Below are 18,355 nucleotides of genomic sequence, written 5' to 3'. Positions count from 1 at the left end.
CTTTTCGATTAACTTTTTTAGGTTATGGTTCTCTCTTTTGTCAATCCCTATGTTGTGTGAATCCAAGTAAGCATTATTTGGGTTGTTAGACGAATAACAGTGGCAGCATCACAATCAAGTCCCTCTTGAGGAAATTGGAATCATCATTGATTTTCACCGATCGGCTAACAGACCCCACACAATCGGCAGATGGAAGTCCCTGGTTAACACTACTATTTCAAAAGAGAAAGTTAACTTTCAGGAGATCTGGACATCTTTGGGTGGATGGTCTACTTTCCCTTGATCCTCAAATATTTTGGTTTATGTTCCTTTTTTGTTATAGGTGTTCTCTTCTTTTCCTTCCCACATCTCAGCTTGAAATGTTGTGGACCAGATACCAGCAGTCCGACATTTTGCAAACCCGATACCAGCATGCTGACATTTTGCAGACCTGATACCAGCAGTCCGACATTTCGCTCAAGGATTAGATTTTTGATAATCAGTGCTGATGTCTTAGCTAGCCGGAAAGTCCTTTCGATTTTTCTGCTCCATGGATATGTTCTTGTAGGCTGTAGTAACAGGATTTCTGTTTTGTATACATAACCTCTTACCTGAGTGAACATCCATCTTGTGCCAATTCATTTCCATTTTTTTCCCCCCAACATGTTAAATAAAAAGAGATCGCTTTAAAAGGTGGGGGTAATGGACACGATGTAAACATTTGGAAATATGGTCTTTATTATAATTTACACACCACTTTTATACATATCCCCCCCCAGTATTTCCAACCTGAATGTGCACTGTAAGTCAGTGACTGACAGTTATGTACAGCAACATTGAATTCGCTTTATACGGGTGCGTTATTACTGGAACCATCTGATACAAGACCCAGTGCTGGAGACGACGTGCTGAATGTAGATACACACAGGAAGAAGAAAACAACTAGAAAACTTGTAATTCATTCTTGAAAACAATCGTGGAATGTCCAAAAAACAAAAATGAAAAAAGGAAAGTATAAAACTATCCCAAATGTAACCAAATATTTTTTTTTTGGCCCATGTATAAAAGATGAACCAAAGTAAAAGTTAAACTTTAAAGAGATTGCTTCAGAAAAAAAAAATAACATATCTGAATTTTAAATTCTCTATGGCTAAATGAAACTATTGAGCCGACTTCGAAGGCCGGATCGTTGGCCGAGCTTCTCGCATACACGCCCTTTATCTCTGATTGACAGCATCAGCAGAGAGCTGGGCAAGCTGGAGCTTATGAATAATGAGAACTATATATTTATATATTTAAAAAAAAAAAAAAAAAGTACAGTAAGCAGCTCAATAAGATATACATCGTTGGAATCCGAGTCTTTGCCCTAATCTATGCTCCCAAGCATAAAAACGGAGGTTCCCTTTAAAAAGGGGTGTCAGTTTTCTCTTCCTTGGGAAGGGAGCGATACCGAAGACACCGAGTCTACACATCTTCCGCGATGTGGCATGATCGGCAGTTGTGGTGAGCGAGCATGCTCGGATAAGGCGTTATCCGAGCATGCTCGAGTGTCTTCGGTGTGCTCGAAAAATATGTTCGAGTTCCCACGGCTGTTCGACAGCCGTAACACATGCAAGGATTCCCTAACAACCAGGCAATCCCTGCAAGTGTTGCGGCTGTCGAAAAGCCGTAGGGACTCGAACATATTTTTTGAGCTCGCGAAGACCCTCGGTTAGCACACGAGCATGCTCGGATAATGCCTTATCTGAGCATGCTCGGCAGTCATCAGGCGCATGTCCTCGTCTAATGACTGGCAGGTCATTAGTTAGACAACCCCCTTTAAATAGTTGAACCCAATGGTTTAACAGAAAAAAATAAAAAATTTGGGGAAAGGGGGGTCAAAAACACATGAATACATCCCTTAATTTTCTATCAAGAAAACTGAAAAATAAAAAAAATAAAATAAAAAAATACAAACTGCATTGTTCTGCATTTTGGTGAAAAAAAAACAAAAACAAACCTTCCTATAAAGTGTGTTCCAAAGTAGTGAAACCTGTGAATATTCTAAAGAGCTTTGTACACGGGTCACCGGGGCAGTTTGTGTTGTGGCCACAGCGTGACGTCCGTCCCGCAGACGGAACCAAAACGAAAATGTCTAAGCGATGAGGAGATGGGGGGGAAGGGGATGCGGATTATTACACAAAAGCAACTGGTCTAGTTTTCATACAAACAATACTCTGGCCAAACTCCAAAGCGTTCCACATTTACATAGCAAAATAAATTAAATAAATAGAAATGAAACAAGAAAAAAAAAAAATTATGAAAATAAAAAATAAAAAAAAACTGTACAAAAGGAAAAAAAAAAAAAAAAATATGACCTCGTCAGTTGCTACTGGTTTAGGCTTCGTAGTATAAATATTTAGTCGAAACGTAGATACCAGCAGCGTGAACACTCACAAACGTACGCTCACACGCTAAAATCCAGACAGGGGGAGGTAAAGACTAGAGAGCGAAATTAATAAAGGATTGGGTGCATCTTTAAAGTGATAGCACATGAGAAAGAAGCTTTGCTGCCCCGCAGGGGCGGGGTTTACTGTGATCATGTGACTACTCAGCATGGAATGTTTATCTTAAATTTTTTTTTTTGGGGGGTGTAGGATATGAATTGAATAACCCCCCCTCCAAAAAAAAGAAAAAAGACCAGAAAACACAAACAGTTCAGATTCAGTCCATGCAAGGCCTCACGAAAAGGAATGAAATACCAGAGTAAATTAGAGAAGGTAGCCAACATATTCCTCATAGCCCCTCCCCTGAGGAACAAAGAAGAAAAAAAAAAAGGAAAAAAAAAAAATTATAAAGAAAGGGGAGGATAGTTTTTTTGCATTAAAGTGTTAGGACAGTAAATAAAATGCAGAATCTCCATTTCAAGCAATAATCTGATGGTGCCACATCTTACCGCCTGCAAACATTAGTACCCCCGACTCCCAAAACTAGGGCAGCCGACCAGTACCCCAGACTCTCTTCTTTAGAAGAACATATCAACGATTGGTGGGAATCTTCCAACAAATGGCCAGTTTTAACCATGTTCAGACATTTTGGAAATTGCACTTAAAAGGACTCTGTCACCTGAATTTGGCGGGACTGGTTTTGGGTCATATGGGTGGAGTTTTCGGGTGTTTGATTCACCCTTTCCTTACCCGCTGGCTGCATGCTGGCTGCAATATTGGATTGAAGTTCATTCTCTGTTCTCCATAGTACACGCCTGCGCAAAGCAATCTTGCCTTGTGCAGGCGTGTACTATAGAGGACAGAGAATGAACTTCAATCCAATATTGAATATAGCATGCAGCCAGCGGGTAAGGAAAGGGTGAATCAAACACCTGAAAACTCCGCCCATATGACCCAAAACCAGTCCCGCCAAATTCAGGTGACAGGTTCCCTTTAATGGACTGTAAATTAAAAAAAGTGTTTGTAGATAACAGCGCCACTCCAGTCCGTGGGCCGCGTCCGGTATTGCAGCTCAGCCTTACGCTTCAGATCGGTGCAAATTATAGGGACAAACTGATTTTGCTGGTTGAGGTGGTTTGTAATGGGGATGAATGGGGGAAACTTGGAAAATATGGAGATCCAGCATTTTATTTCCCAGAAGACAGAAAAAATAAAAATAAAAATCTTAGTAGACAGTCCCCATGATGATTGGAGCAAGATCCACACAGAACACGAGGGCTTCAGTGTTAGTTTTTTTTTTAGACAGTCTCTGCAATGAAGAAAGTCCTCCTTCTTGTTGCTAAGACGACGCCACTCCTCGGGGGCGTGTCATAGAACAGTGCTAGGCCACTCCCTAGAGGAACACAGGGGATTCAGCTGGTTCCTTTCTCCTCCCCCCATTTATTTTTTTTTCCTCCTTTGATGGTTCATGCTGTTCCCTCTCACAAAATAGGTGAATTATCTGAAATTTTTTTTTTTTTTTCCGTAATGTAGTCCCAGCGCTAAGAAAACTAGAGGAACACGAGACTTAAAGTAGTAACAGAGGTGCTTGTGCTGATTGCGCCGTTACTTGAAGGCTGTAAATTCTCCTGCGGAGGGAGTACAAAAGAAATAAAGTTTATTAGTAAAAAAAAAAAAGCAGAAAAAGCGTCTGATGCTTGTATGAGGCACAAGCTAGACAGGTTAATGCTGGCGCAAAAAAATAAAAACAACAGAGGGACATAACACGCGGCAAGGGACAACGGTCTGTACACACAAGGCAGTGGTTAAAAATCAAGAAGGGAGAAGATCAAAAGTCGGAGCAAAAGAGATTACCCTCCGCCATCACCTCTGTCTCCAAGGATCAAGAGCCGCCCTGTCTAGGCTTGTACCCTCCTCTCCTGAAACACTCTGTGCTGCAGGACAACATCCTTGTGCTTAAAAAGGGGTATTACCATCTCCGAGATCATATCCCAATATGTAGTAGGTGTAATATTGGCAAATACCTCCAATTAGAAATGTAGTATAGTTCTTCTGATTAGCGATGCGACTTACCAAATGTCCATTGCATTGCAGCAAGCTTAGGAGGTATCCATGGCTATGACCACTGATATTAGTAACAGTTGTCGTAGCCATGGATACCAAAGCATGGGGTAAGCGACATTGCTAATCAGAAGGACTATAGTACGTTTCTAATTGGAGGTATTTGCCAATATTATTACACCTACTACATATTGGGATATGATCTCTTTTTAAGGACAAAAAAAAAAGCACAGATATTATAATAATTATATATTTTTTTTCCTTCTTAAGCAAACGGTCGCTTGGTTCGGGTTTATAAAACTGTGCCACGTCCAATTATTTTGCAGATTTTTCTCTCGGTCAAGATCAATGACCCCGGTATACAGATATATTACGCCGGAGGCGGCGGCCGCCATGTGCTGCACATCTACACCTATAATATATATTCATATATACACGTTTTCCGTAGGTAACAGACCAGTCGCACAGACATTTACATTCTCCTGCCAGCAGGGGGTGCAAGTTTTTTTTTGCAGGACTTTGGGGTCCCGTCCGGTCAGCGTATCGCGAACCCACCGTATCCCCCGGCCTGGATGGGCGTTTTTGGAGAAGCACAAGCGTACAGACTGAAGTCCTCTGTCTGGAAGCCGGCTCTGTTCAACGACGGCTCAGATGCACTGCGGTGAATTTTTGGCAATGACCGGGCCAGGAGTTCAATGGAGGCGAGAATCTAAATGGGGAGGAAAGAACAGGGCCGTATATTAGACGCTGCTTGGTAACGTTTTGGGCATCCTGCAGAAGCAAAAATCGGAAAACGTGACGGCTTTCTTCCTGCAACAGCGCCACCCCTGTCCGCAGGTTATGTCTGGTATTGCAGCCCAGACCCATTCACTTCACTTGAGCTGCAATATCAGACATGACCTGTGGACATCGGTGTGAAACTACAACTCCCAACGTTGCCCGACGAGTGTGGTGGAACTACATTGCACTTACCTGTGGAAATAAGGGCCGCTCGTCCCTCTTCTTTTTTAGACAGTCGGCCATTAACCTCTTCATTGCTTTGGGACAGTTACTCCGAACTTTGCTGAGGTCTGGAGATAAATATCCTCTACCAACCATGAATATAATCTAAAAAAAAATAAAATAAATAAAACGTGGATTACACCATAAAAAAAAGTGCTATTTCCCATTCTATTCTTTGTGCTTCCACCAGGGGGCGCTCACTGCACAATGATTTATTTTACTTTTTCAGAGGGAACTGTGAAGAACTCCAAAGCAGAGTGCTCCCTCTAGTGGTGGCTGAAGGTGTTACATGATGACGGTAGTGAAATTCTATGTTCCTTGGTGGCCTTAGACTCAATGTTCACATCCCAATAGTGAACGTCTCGCCCCCTCACCTGGTCTCTGTTGTTGATATTCTGATACGGGAGCTGCCCGGTCATTAATTCATATAAAACTATTCCGAAAGCGTAGACGTCAGACTGAAAGCTGTAGGGATTCTTGTCCTGCATCCTAATCACCTCTGGGGCCTACAGGCAAAAAAATAAATAAATGACGTCAGTATTGGCAAAAGTGGACAGAGACTTAGATCTGCCGTGCTGATCGCTAACAACCAGTGATGGACATAGCCATGGCGACTAGGAGCTGCATGGTGATCGATATATCCGACAATACCACCTTCTGACTACAGCACACTGTACCCGAGGGTTACTTACACCAATACACAGCTTTATCACTCACCGCAGCTGCCGGGATCGGACTGACCTCCAATCCCAGCAGCCTAACCCCCCTTAGATGCTGCAGCCCTAAAACCCCCCCCCCCTTAGATGCTGCAGCCTAACCCCCCCCCCCCCTTAGATGCTACAGCTCTAAATCCCCCCCTTAGATGCTGCAGCCCTAAACCCCCCATAGATGCTGCAGCCCTAATCCCCCCCATAGATGCTGCAGCCCTAAACCCCCCCTATAGATGCTGCAGCCCTAAACCCCCCCTATAGATGCTGCAGCCCTAAACCCCCCCTATAGATGCTGCAGCCCTAAACCCCCCCTATAGATGCTGCAGCCCTAAACCCCCCCTATAGATGCTGCAGCCCTAAACCCCCCCTTAGATGCTGCAGCCCTAAACCCCCCCTTAGATGCTGCAGCCCTAAACCCCCCCTTAGATGCTGCAGCCCTAAACCCCCCCTTAGATGCTGCAGCCCTAAACCCCCCCTTAGATGCTGCAGCCCTAAACCCCCCCTTAGATGCTGCAGCCCTAACCCCCCCCTTAGATGCTGCAGCCCTAAACCCCCCCTTAGATGCTGCAGCCCTAAACCCCCCCTTAGATGCTGCAGCCCTAAACCCCCCCTTAGATGCTGCAGCCCTAAACCCCCCTTAGATGCTGCAGCCCTAAACCCCCCCTTAGATGCTGCAGCCCTAAACCCCCCCTTAGATGCTGCAGCCCTAAACCCCCCCTTAGATGCTGCAGCCCTAAACCCCCCCTTAGATGCTGCAGCCCTAAACCCCCCCTTAGATGCTGCAGCCCTAAAACCCCCCTTAGATGCTGCAGCCCTAAACCCCCCCTTAGATGCTGCAGCCCTAAACCCCCCCTTAGATGCTGCAGCCCAAAACCCCCCCTTAGATGCTGCAGCCCTAACCCCAGAGTGGCGCAGTTTTAAACACCCCCAAAAGCAATAAAAACTTGCCCCCTCCTTTGACAGTGACATAGAAGATTTCCCTACCATCCATAGTATTGAGCCCGATAACTGTTCGAACTGGTGAGAGCCGCTCCACCGAGACTTCACTGTGGCGAGGCCAAAGTCACCGATCTTTACCGTGAGGTCTTCATGAAGAAAAATATCTAGAGAAGGTGACGGGTTAAGGAGAGGATGACCAAGAATATGGATCTGTCACATTATAGCCCCTAGTGGCCATAATGAAGTCGCCTCGACTAGACAGCGGCTACCAGACGAACAACTTAACTTGCCGTAAGTCACGTCAGGTCGCACAAAGGATACTATTGCTTTTCAGATCTCGGTGGATGATCGACTTGGCGTGCAAGTAGCTGAAAAGAGAAAATTATTAGTGCGAGATCACACAGCAGATCTGGGGGACCGCGATGGGGGCAGCCACTTACTCCATGCCCTGTGCCGTCTGCCGTGCAATGTCAATAAGCTTTATCATCTCGAATTTGGTCTCTATGATGTGGAGGTGGTGGTAGAGGCTGGAGCCCTCACACCACTGGGTCACTATTGCCAGCTGGGGTTTGGTGGAATAGCCCATGAAGAGCAAAATGTTCACGTGCCGAGTTTTCCTAGAAAAAAAAAAACAAATGGAGGGAATCAGGACAAAGTGATGAAGACAAACCCTCGATGAACGGTAGTAACCGGCAACTGTCGGTGAATCACGTGATCGTCCTTGCCCACATCGGAACAGTAATATGGCTACAATCTTCGTAACTGAATCCATTACCACCTGACTGCATAGTCAGAGGGTCGGCTGCAATTCCCTGGGTAACCGGAGACTCGACTGGAGAGCTGCATGGCCTGTTTTCTCTACGTGGCAGCCCTCCGGTCACCCAGGTAATTGTAGCCAGCCCCCTGACTAAGCAGTCACTTAATGATACCTTGATGAAGAGAATGAAGTGCCAGCCGCAGAGGAGCAGTCTAGTGATAGGTCATCTCTGGGAACAACCCTTTAATTAGCTTCCCATTGCAATACATTAAACAATTGGGGAGGATCTAATTTAGAATCATGTATTTGCATGCTATTGTTTTAGGGTATAGAGCGAGACTGCTCCTCTGGGTGTCATGGCCACTTTATGCTTGAAAAGACATATGCATATATGGATGATCTGAACTTGCCTCAGTGCTTTCCTCCTTATCTACAGCCTGTGTTCTGTCCTCCCACGGTGGTTTACTCCCTATCCATAGCATGTGATCTGCCCTCCCTGAATATCTGGGTGATGTGGACGTTCCTCATCAATATCTGTCCTCCCTCAGTGTTTTATCCCCCCCCCCCCCTCCATCTACACTCTAATATGCCCTCCCTGAATACCTGGGAGCTTGCATTATCAATCACCTCCCTCCCTCAGTGCTTTCCTCCCTATCTACAGCCTGTAATGTGCCCTCCCTGAATACCTGGGTGATGGGAGCCTGCATTATCAATCACCGCCCTCCCTCAGTGCTTTCCTCCCTATCTACAGCCTGTAATGTGCCCTCCCTGAATACCTGGGTGATGGGAGCTTGCATTATCAATCACCGCCCTCCCTCAGTGCTTTCCTCCCTATCTATAGCCTGTAATCTGCCCTCCCTGAATACCTGGGTGATGGGAGATTGCCAAATCACTTTACGATAAACATTTTTTGCCACTTTCTAACATACTAAAAAGGAATATTTCCATTTACTGCCAGCAAGCAGAGACCTGGACAATTAGCGAGGGACTGACTGGAGCAGTCCTCCCTCCTGTCCTACCTGTAATATTCAACTAATCAGGCTGTAGCATATTTTTTTAGAACTTTGCATTGTGCCCTCTGTTGTTCCTCCTGGAAACGTCAATTCATCCTGCTATTTCCAGGAGGGCTCGGACATATTTACCTGAGCACTCCAACTTCATTTTTAAAGGCCTGTAGTTGCTGAGGCGTCGGTGCGGTTACATTCAACATTTTTACAGCTACATCACCTAAAAAATAAAATAAATAAGTTAGCGCGATTCCCTCATCCTCCGTGTTGTAGGAGCGCTCCTATGTGTATACACACTATGTAATTTTGTCCTAATCTTTTCCTGGTCTTTCCTCCCCATCTGCAGCCTCAGATCAGTCCTTCCTGTAAACCTGGCTGCTTGCTCCCCTCTCTACACTCGGATTTGCCTTGTGCAACTTCCTCGCCCTCCATAATGAGAAAGCAGGAAGAGAAGAGCAGATAGCGAAGGCAACACAGCAAGAAACCAGTCGAGCTCTGAAGCATCAACACAGCCGCTATGTAAAGGAGTTGTGCAGATGCAGTGTAATCTAGCTCTAGAGCAGCGGCACAGCCGGCTATGTAAAGGAGTTGTGCAGATGCAGTGTAATCTAGCTCTGGAGCAGCGGCACAGCTGGCTATGTAAAGGAGTTGTGCAGATGCAGTGTAATCTAGCTCTGGAGCAGCGGCACAGTCAGTTATGTAAAGGAGTTGTGCAGACGCAGTGTAATCTAGCTCTAGAGCAGCGGCACAGCCGGTTATGTAAAGGAGTTGTGCAGATGCAGTGTAATCTAGCTCTAGAGCAGCGGCACAGCCGGCTATGTAAAGGAGTTGTGCAGACGCAGTGTAATCTAGCTCTAGAGCAGCGGCACAGCCGGCTATGTAAAGGAGTTGTGCAGACGCAGTGTAATCTAGCTCTAGAGCAGCGGCACAGCCGGCTATGTAAAGGAGTTGTGCAGACGCAGTGTAATCTAGCTCTAGAGCAGCGGCACAGCCGGCTATGTAAAGGAGTTGTGCAGATGCAGTGTAATCTAGCTCTAGAGCAGCGGCACAGCCGGCTATGTAAAGGAGTTGTGCAGACGCAGTGTAATCTAGCTCTAGAGCAGCGGCACAGCCGGCTATGTAAAGGAGTTGTGCAGACGCAGTGTAATCTAGCTCTAGAGCAGCGGCACAGCCGGCTATGTAAAGGAGTTGTGCAGACGCAGTGTAATCTAGCTCTAGAGCAGCGGCACAGCCGGCTATGTAAAGGAGTTGTGCAGACGCAGTGTAATCTAGCTCTAGAGCAGCGGCACAGCCGGCTATGTAAAGGAGTTGCTCAGATGCAGTGTAATCTAGCTCTGAAGCATCGGCACAGCCGGCTATGTAACGGAGTTGCTCAGACGCAGTGTAATCTAGCTCTAGAGCAGCGGCACAGCCGGCTATGTAAAGGAGTTGTGCAGACGCAGTGTAATCTAGCTCTAGAGCAGCGGCACAGCCGGCTATGTAAAGGAGTTGTGCAGATGCAGTGTAATCTAGCTCTAGAGCAGCGGCACAGCCGGCTATGTAACGGAGTTGCTCAGACGCAGTCTAGTCTAGCTCTGATGCATCGGCACAGCCGGCTATGTAACGGAGTTGCTCAGACGTAGTCTAGTCTAGCTCTGAAGCATCGGCACAGCCGGCTATGTAAAGGAGTTGCTCAGACGCAGTCTAGTCTAGCTCTGAAGCATCGGCACAGCCGGCTATGTAAAGGAGTTGTGCAGACGCAGTCTAGTCTAGCTCTAGAGCAGCGGCACAGCCGGCTATGTAAAGGAGTTGTGCAGATGCAGTGTAATCTAGCTCTGAAGCATCGGCACAGCCGGCTATGTAAAGGAGTTGTGCAGATGCAGTGTAATCTAGCTCTAGAGCAGCGGCACAGCCGGCTATGTAAAGGAGTTGTGCAGATGCAGTGTAATCTAGCTCTGAAGCATCGGCACAGCCGGCTATGTAACGGAGTTGCTCAGACGCAGTGTAATCTAGCTCTAGAGCAGCGGCACAGCCAGCTATGTAAAGGAGTTGCTCAGACGCAGTCTAGTCTAGCTCTGAAGCATCAGCACAGCCGGCTATGTAAAAGGAGTTGCTCAGACTCTACGTAAGGAAAGTAAATAAATAGAAAAATTCAAATGAACAAAAACAACTAAAACAAAGCACAAAACATTCACTGCCATGTTACCCATAGTCTTTCAGAGATTATTGACTGCAGCTGCTCAAGATTCTGGATGGTTCAATACTTATGCAGCACAGCCTTACAACCCGAGGCAAATCTGCATGCACTTTACAGTGAGTTTCACATGCAACTCCAATGAGGTAAATATAGTCACCATAAATACATTTTTTTTGTCCTGAAGCCGCACAACAGGTTAAAAGCTAGGTCCTTTCCCTTACAGGGGAATCTGTCAGTAGAATCAACCTTCTCAAGCAGTCCATGTAGGTCATGGAAAGTTGAATAAAATGATACCTTGTTATCCGAGAGCCGATGTCTTTATTCCAGAGAAATCTATGATTTTCTTGTATGTAAATGAGCTGTTAAGATCTATGGGCGGGACAAAGATCTTCCTGAAAATCTGTTGCCGGAGCCAGTTGTAATTGAAAGGGGGCATCACCAGTGTCAGACATGTAATGATTGAAAATCCTGATCCAACAGCAGAACTGTGAGGGATTATAATAGTACAGCAGAGCTGAGCTTTGTCTCACTACAAACCCATTTGCAGCAGCGCCTCACCTGTTGTCAGCTCAGCTGCAGAGATATGAAAGATTACAGTGAATACCTCTAGCGTTTATCTCACACAACAAGTGCGGAGGGAGAGACAGTACAGGAGATCTAATGGCACTGAGAGAACTACAACTGCAGATGGTGTTTGTAATGAGACAAGCTCAGCTCTGCTGTACTATGCTACTGATAACTCACAGAGCTCGGCAATGAGATCAGGAAAGCAGATTCATTACATGCCTCACATTTGCAATTTACAATAAGCTCTCGAGGCAAATTCTCGGGGAGATCTATGTCCGGACCATAGATCTTAATAGCTCATTTACATATTAAGAAACCTGTGAATTTCTCTGGATGGAATAAGATATCGGACTGCAGATACCAAGGTATCATTTTATTCAGCTTCCTATGACCTTCATGTCCATATAGAAAAATAAAAACTGACGGCCCCAATCAGGATCAGCCACATTCTGATCAGTTCGTGTACGTACCGTGCCACTTTCCCTTATACACAGTCCCAAAGGAACCAGATCCTATCCGCTGTCCCACGGTGATCTGTCCGTCAGGGATTTCCCAGTCGTCACTGGAGTCTCTGCGTCCGAGTGTTTTCTGGAAGAGAATTCCCGGTCAGTGCAGCCGCCGGTGACCATGTCGAGGTCGTTTAGTATATGGCGACTTACCATCCGACTCCGGTCTTCTGTGGAGGAAGAGGACGATTTGCGCTCCCTCTGCTGACCGGGGGACTTCTGCAGAGCTTTGACATTTGTGAGGGATCCTGGCAGGGAAGCCGGAGGGGTGGCAGATAAGCCTGGGGTGGTGCCTGTCAGCACAGAAGAAAAATACTTTAGAAGGGACCGAAGGATTAAAAAAAGGAAAAAGGGCCCAGAGGGCTGATAATGGGGTGGGCCTAAAACTGCAAGTGGTGGATCCAATAAGGAGTGGTTCAGCATCAGTCTGGTGCCGCCATATTGTGTCAGGAGCGATCCTTGCCTCGGGCATTCTTCATCCCTCATCTCTAGGATGTTGTTTCATCAAATTATGATCTCTCCCTCCATGGATTGGTAGGGGAGGTGTAACCTAAATACCTTTTCTTTTTAGAGATGTGGCTTAATAAAGCGGGGGTGTGGTCTATATATTTAGGCAGGGGTTGTCCAAATTCATTCTGAGTGGTTTAAGTAAGCTAAATACATTTTAGGCAGGGGTATGAGCTAAAAAAACAACAAGCAGGGGCGCAATCTCAAGACACACTAAGCAGGGGCGTGGTCTAAACATACATTGTAAGCAGGGGCGCGGTCTAAATACATACTGTAAGCAGGGGCGTGGTCTAAATACACATTGTAAGCAGGGGCGCGGTCTAAATACACATTGTAAGCAGGGGCGCGGTCTAAAGACACATTTAAACCAGGGGCGTGGTATAAACACACATTGTAAGCAGGGGCGCGGTGTAAAGACACATTGTAAGCAGGGGCGTGGTATAAATACACTTGAGGGTGTGGTCTGCCTTAAAGGCTAAGATAGGGGTTTTTTTTTTAAAGATGCGGATGTGGTACAAATACAATTTATGTGACCCAAATACTCTTTTCCTTGCAGTTGGGATGAGGTCTTAGACACATTTTTTGAAGGGTTGGGTATAGCACAAATAAGTTTTTTTTTTGCGTACAGTTTGACATATGCTGTGACATAGGCATCACGTGCAGCACTCAGGTTAACGGCGGGCCCAATGTTAGTGAATAGTTTTGGGTTCTCCATATTTTCCGGTCATGCGGCCAATTATGGCCAGAAGGACATCTCAACATGGGCAAAGTAAGCCAAAGGAGACGGCGCGACCGACGCGCTCCAGGGTGGGATGGCTACGCTACAGTCAAGTATTGAGTCTATCACACGACATCCCATCATGCACAAAGGACAGACAAACGGGGGTGATGTGTAACTTGGAAATAAAAAAATAAAAAATGAAAATGTAAAAAAGGTGAAAGTGCAGACGTACGAGTGCACGGCCGGACTGGGCTCTAGTAATACACACAGGACAAGACTAAAAAACACAAAACTACATCTACTGGCAGAAAAAGAACATCCAGCACAGCCTGCGTTCTGCACACGTGCGAGGTGTGGATGCGGAGCAATAGACAGTGCGAAATTAGAGGAAATTATAGCTCATTTTAGGGAATAGTTAAAAAAAAAATAAAAAAAATAAAAAATCACAAGTATAACAGCCCAACTACCTCTGCAAACGGGGTCGGACTCAAAATCAAAGACTATTTCACTGGGGAGAGAATGGAGGAGTGGGCTGGGGTTCCGAGAGTGGTATTTCCGAAGGCAGCGCGTCGGCTGGACCTGGGGGGCTGTGGGAGAAACACAGGCATAAAGGGGGAAAAAAAAAAAGAAAACGGAGAATGGTGGGGAGGGGGTAAAGAGAGCAGAAAAGGTGGATTAAAATGTAGTAGTGAAAAGGGGGTGGGGAGAGAAATAAAAGTTTGAGTTGGGAGGGCAGAATTAAGACATAATTAGCAAAATATACACACATTAATATTCACAGTTTATACTGGGGGCAGTTAAAAGCGAAGAGGGGGGTTTAGAGGGAATTAAAAAGGCACGTCCACCTCTGCAACCAAAATATGTTTTATTTTATATTGCTCTAAAACATTCCAAAATAAAATATTTTGTATATATACAGTTCTGATGTGAAAGGAAAAATAATAAAAAAAAAAATTACAACTGCAAAATCCGACTACATTGGGATTGTTTGTAGTCTGTCACCATGGAAACACAACTACATATAAGCTGTATATATAAAAATAGAAAAGTGCAGTGAAGCAAGATAAGGTTGCAAAAGTCTATACACTCTTTACCAAGCATTCAACGTCAGCTGTTTCTTGCGTTTTAGCTATGACCGCCATAGAGTACCCAGCTTTCCCAGACTCCAGCACAAGGATCACTGATTGGGGACGTCCGTGACACGCCCCATATGTTAAATTAAAGGGGCAAAAATGTAAATAAAGTCGTGCTCACCTTACCGAAGTTCTGCCACTTCAACTTCGATACTTCCCAGTTCCTCGTCGGTCTCTGTACTTCACTGGTTGGCTGCGGATGTCACATGACTAGATGCGTGACAGTGATTGGGCGTGTGCGCAGTCACATGACCATGATTCTGCAGAGTGCAGAGACCAGCGGGAGACTGGGAAGGCTGGGGGGGAGGTCTATGCTCTATGAACACATTAGGGGGGTCACCCAGTTATTCTGGCAACAGAAGAAACAGCTGATGGGAACCTTTAAAATATTCGGATGACTCCATTGCTTTTATTTTAAAGGGGAGGGGAATTAAACAAAAAAAAAGGGAAATTTTAAAAAAGGGATTAAAATAGATATGAAATAAAAAAATAGGCGTCTATGTAAGGGCAGACATATAAGTATATATTACTGGTAGTGACTGGCGGGAAGTCTAGGAATCTAGACCAAATGATGGGTGTAGACTGAGGACACGGACAGAAGACGATCGTAATTAACAGCTGATGGAGAATATGGAGGTGGATTATACAGACCATGGGAAAATTAAAGAAGGACCCTTCCCCTCCCTCTCCTGTCACCACCATATTATCCCCCGTGAGAAATTTTGTTATTCCTCTGTTCCTCCTGGGCCGTCCCTCGGCAATGGGGGCGTGTCCTCTGCACTGATTGGACAGCGGTGTAGGACACGCCCTATAAAGAACAGTAACGGTTGTTAATCATTCATGCACTTACAGGATCAACAATAGAGGGACGGCAGAATATATATATTTTTTTTAATGGGAAATTCAGGGGAGCGGAAGAGTCCTCCAACATGAGAAGATGTAAAGGCGTCACTTACCTCCCTCGCTGCGCTGAAGGCCCTGGTCTCGGATTAAGTCCTAAATGATAGAGAAAAAGGCAGATGAGATGGGATTCCAGACCGGTTACCCTGCCCTGAATTATACAGATAACCCATTGATGTGAATGGGCGCAGTGTAATACTTCCACTTCTCCTGTGGGGGTGCTGTTGAGAAATTGGCCAGGTTTTGTTATAGATTATAGCAGATCTCGGCATTAATTCTAGGTTGTGATGCCGCAACCCTGAACACGTCCGGCCACTCACATCGATATTAACAGGCTCAATGGTGTTAATGTGAACGTTGGGGGCGGAGGACGACCGGTCTCGTTGGCCAAACTGGTTTCTGTGGTCTTCGTCGGCAGGTCGGAACGGCTGGGGGATAGGAATGGACTTGGACGGAGAACTGCTGGGGAGACAGGGAGGCCTATAAGAAAAAAATAAATAAAATTGTGTGCTCAGTGCTGCCACCTATAAGGCAAAAAAAAAAAAAAAAAAAAAAAAGCAAATGCACTAGTTATTCAGGCAGCGTGAGGATAAGACCCGCCCTCGAAGGGATAAGACCCGCCCTCGAAGGGATAAGACCCGCCCTCGAAGGGATAAGACCCACCCTCGAAGGGATAAGACCCACCCTCGAAGGGATAAGACCCACCCTCGAAGGGATAAGACCCACCCTCGAAGGGATAAGACCCACCCTCGAAGGGATAAGACCCACCCTCATGCTAAGAATGGGGGTCCACGATTCCCCTTTCTAACACGTGGTGAATGCCAATGCTCCATGGGGGGCGCACTTGCTTGTCAGTATTCTAATTGCTGCACATGGCCCAGACAGTGCCCGACAGTATCAGATTATACAGGGACACAAGACTGTCCTTTGTATTAGGGTGGTAGGGTGGCGGAATTATTAAAATGACCGCTTAGTAAAATATACATAAAGGGAGAAGGATGATCCAATGTCCCAGGAATACTAGCAAAAACGTACTCGTTGACATCTGGAGGGGGCGAGGGCGAGCAGGATTCCACGGCTGGGGTCACCTCCTCGAAAGGACCTTCATCCTGAGATATCGGGTGGTGTTCAAAAAACTTCGAGACGAATAGCAAACTGTGGGATAAAAGAAAAAAAAAAAAAAAAAAACCTGACTCAGCATCCTGGTGAATTCTGAATAGTCTGGCTGTACCGTATAGAACTCCGCAGAGTCGTTTCGAGATGTCTTGGACAGGCACATGCATAGTCAAAGACAGCCAAACATCCTATCGAGAAGGCAGAGACCGATTATTACCATCCCTGCCTTCCTGATTGCAGAGTATATGGTCCTCAGTGGGCTTAGGGTGCACAGGTTAATACCGACCCTGCGGATTACAGCTCCGGTTTCAGTGATCGCCAAGTGCTGCTGGGGTGTAGCTGACCGGGATCAGCTTGACAGAGATATTAGAAGGCTGTATGTTCCCTATAACTGGGGCTGTGTCAGCTACAGGAAGAGGGAAACTACCAAAATAAATAAATATATATATATATATATATATATATATATATATATATATATATATATATATATATATATATATATATATAAAGAAAGGAAAGTAATTAAACAGGCCAAAGTAAAGTTCTCTTCGGACCTCAGGGGTGGGGTTAAAGTTGTAGTTTTTGGAGAGAGAGAAAAAAAAAATATATATATATATATATATATATATATATATATATATATATATATATATATATATATATATATATATATATATATATATATATATATATACATACATACAGTGGGGCAAAAAAGTATTTAGTCAGTCAGCAATAGTGCAAGTTCCACCACTTAAAAAGATGAGAGGCGTCTGTAATTTACATCATAGGTAGACCTCAACTATGGGAGACAAACTGAGAAAAAAAATCCAGAAAATCACATTGTCTGTTTTTTTTAACATTTTATTTGCATATTATGGTGGAAAATAAGTATTTGGTCAGAAACAAACAATCAAGATTTCTGGCTCTCACAGACCTGTAACTTCTTCTTTAAGAGTCTCCTCTTTCCTCCACTCATTACCTGTAGTAATGGCACCTGTTTAAACTTGTTATCAGTATAAAAAGACACCTGTGCACACCCTCAAACAGTCTGACTCCAAACTCCACTATGGTGAAGACCAAAGAGCTGTCAAAGGACACCAGAAACAAAATTGTAGCCCTGCACCAGGCTGGGAAGACTGAATCTGCAATAGCCAACCAGCTTGGAGTGAAGAAATCAACAGTGGGAGCAATAATTAGAAAATGGAAGACATACAAGACCACTGATAATCTCCCTCGATCTGGGGCTCCATGCAAAATCCCACCCCGTGGGGTCAGAATGATCACAAGAACGGTGAGCAAAAATCCCAGAACCATGCGGGGGACCTAGTGAATGAACTGCAGAGAGCTGGGACCAATGTAACAAGGCCTACCATAAGTAACACACTACGCCACCATGGACTCAGATCCTGCAGTGCCAGACGTGTCCCACTGCTTAAGCCAGTACATGTCCGGGCCCGTCTGAAGTTTGCTAGAGAGCATTTGGATGATCCAGAGGAGTTTTGGGAGAATGTCCTATGGTCTGATGAAACCAAACTGGAACTGTTTGGTAGAAACACAACTTGTTGTGTTTGGAGGAAAAAGAATACTGAGTTGCATCCATCAAACACCATACCTACTGTAAAGCATGGTGGTGGAAACATCATGCTTTGGTGCTGTTTCTCTGCAAAGGGGCCAGGACGACTGATCCAGGTACATGAAAGAATGAATGGGGCCATGTATCGTGAGATTTTGAGTGCAAACCTCCTTCCATCAGCAAGGGCATTGAAGATGAAGGGCAACGAAGGAGTGGCTTCGTAAGAAGCATTTCAAGGTCCTGGAGTGGCCTAGCCAGTCTCCAGATCT

At 45.3% G+C, this 18,355-nt stretch overlaps 1 protein-coding gene across 2 annotated transcripts in view; it reads right to left on the bottom strand.

Moving 5' to 3' along the window:
* Window positions 1–3,857: 3,857 nt before the first annotated feature.
* BRAF (B-Raf proto-oncogene, serine/threonine kinase) overlaps window positions 3,858–18,355 on the bottom strand; it is a 30,867-nt gene continuing 16,369 nt past the window's right edge. The window contains exons 7-20 of one of the 2 annotated variants that reach the window (XM_069763238.1): window positions 16,427–16,546; window positions 15,712–15,871; window positions 15,448–15,487; window positions 13,826–13,945; window positions 12,284–12,423; window positions 12,095–12,212; window positions 9,017–9,101; window positions 7,558–7,734; window positions 7,439–7,485; window positions 7,163–7,281; window positions 5,843–5,974; window positions 5,439–5,573; window positions 5,022–5,175; window positions 3,858–4,033 (exon numbers count right to left, since the gene is read on the bottom strand). In XM_069763238.1, the coding sequence (XP_069619339.1) occupies window positions 4,011–4,033; window positions 5,022–5,175; window positions 5,439–5,573; window positions 5,843–5,974; window positions 7,163–7,281; window positions 7,439–7,485; window positions 7,558–7,734; window positions 9,017–9,101; window positions 12,095–12,212; window positions 12,284–12,423; window positions 13,826–13,945; window positions 15,448–15,487; window positions 15,712–15,871; window positions 16,427–16,546 (1,570 nt within the window). In that variant the 3' untranslated portion in view covers window positions 3,858–4,010. The remainder of the gene's footprint in view (window positions 4,034–5,021; window positions 5,176–5,438; window positions 5,574–5,842; window positions 5,975–7,162; window positions 7,282–7,438; window positions 7,486–7,557; window positions 7,735–9,016; window positions 9,102–12,094; window positions 12,213–12,283; window positions 12,424–13,825; window positions 13,946–15,447; window positions 15,488–15,711; window positions 15,872–16,426; window positions 16,547–18,355) is intronic. The other variant, XM_069763239.1, reaches the window with a different exon arrangement.

This window comes from Ranitomeya imitator, chromosome 4, assembly GCF_032444005.1.
Source record: "Ranitomeya imitator isolate aRanImi1 chromosome 4, aRanImi1.pri, whole genome shotgun sequence".
In the NCBI taxonomy this organism is placed as follows: domain Eukaryota; kingdom Metazoa; phylum Chordata; class Amphibia; order Anura; family Dendrobatidae; genus Ranitomeya; species Ranitomeya imitator.
This window is presented reverse-complemented; position numbering and strand designations above follow the sequence as displayed.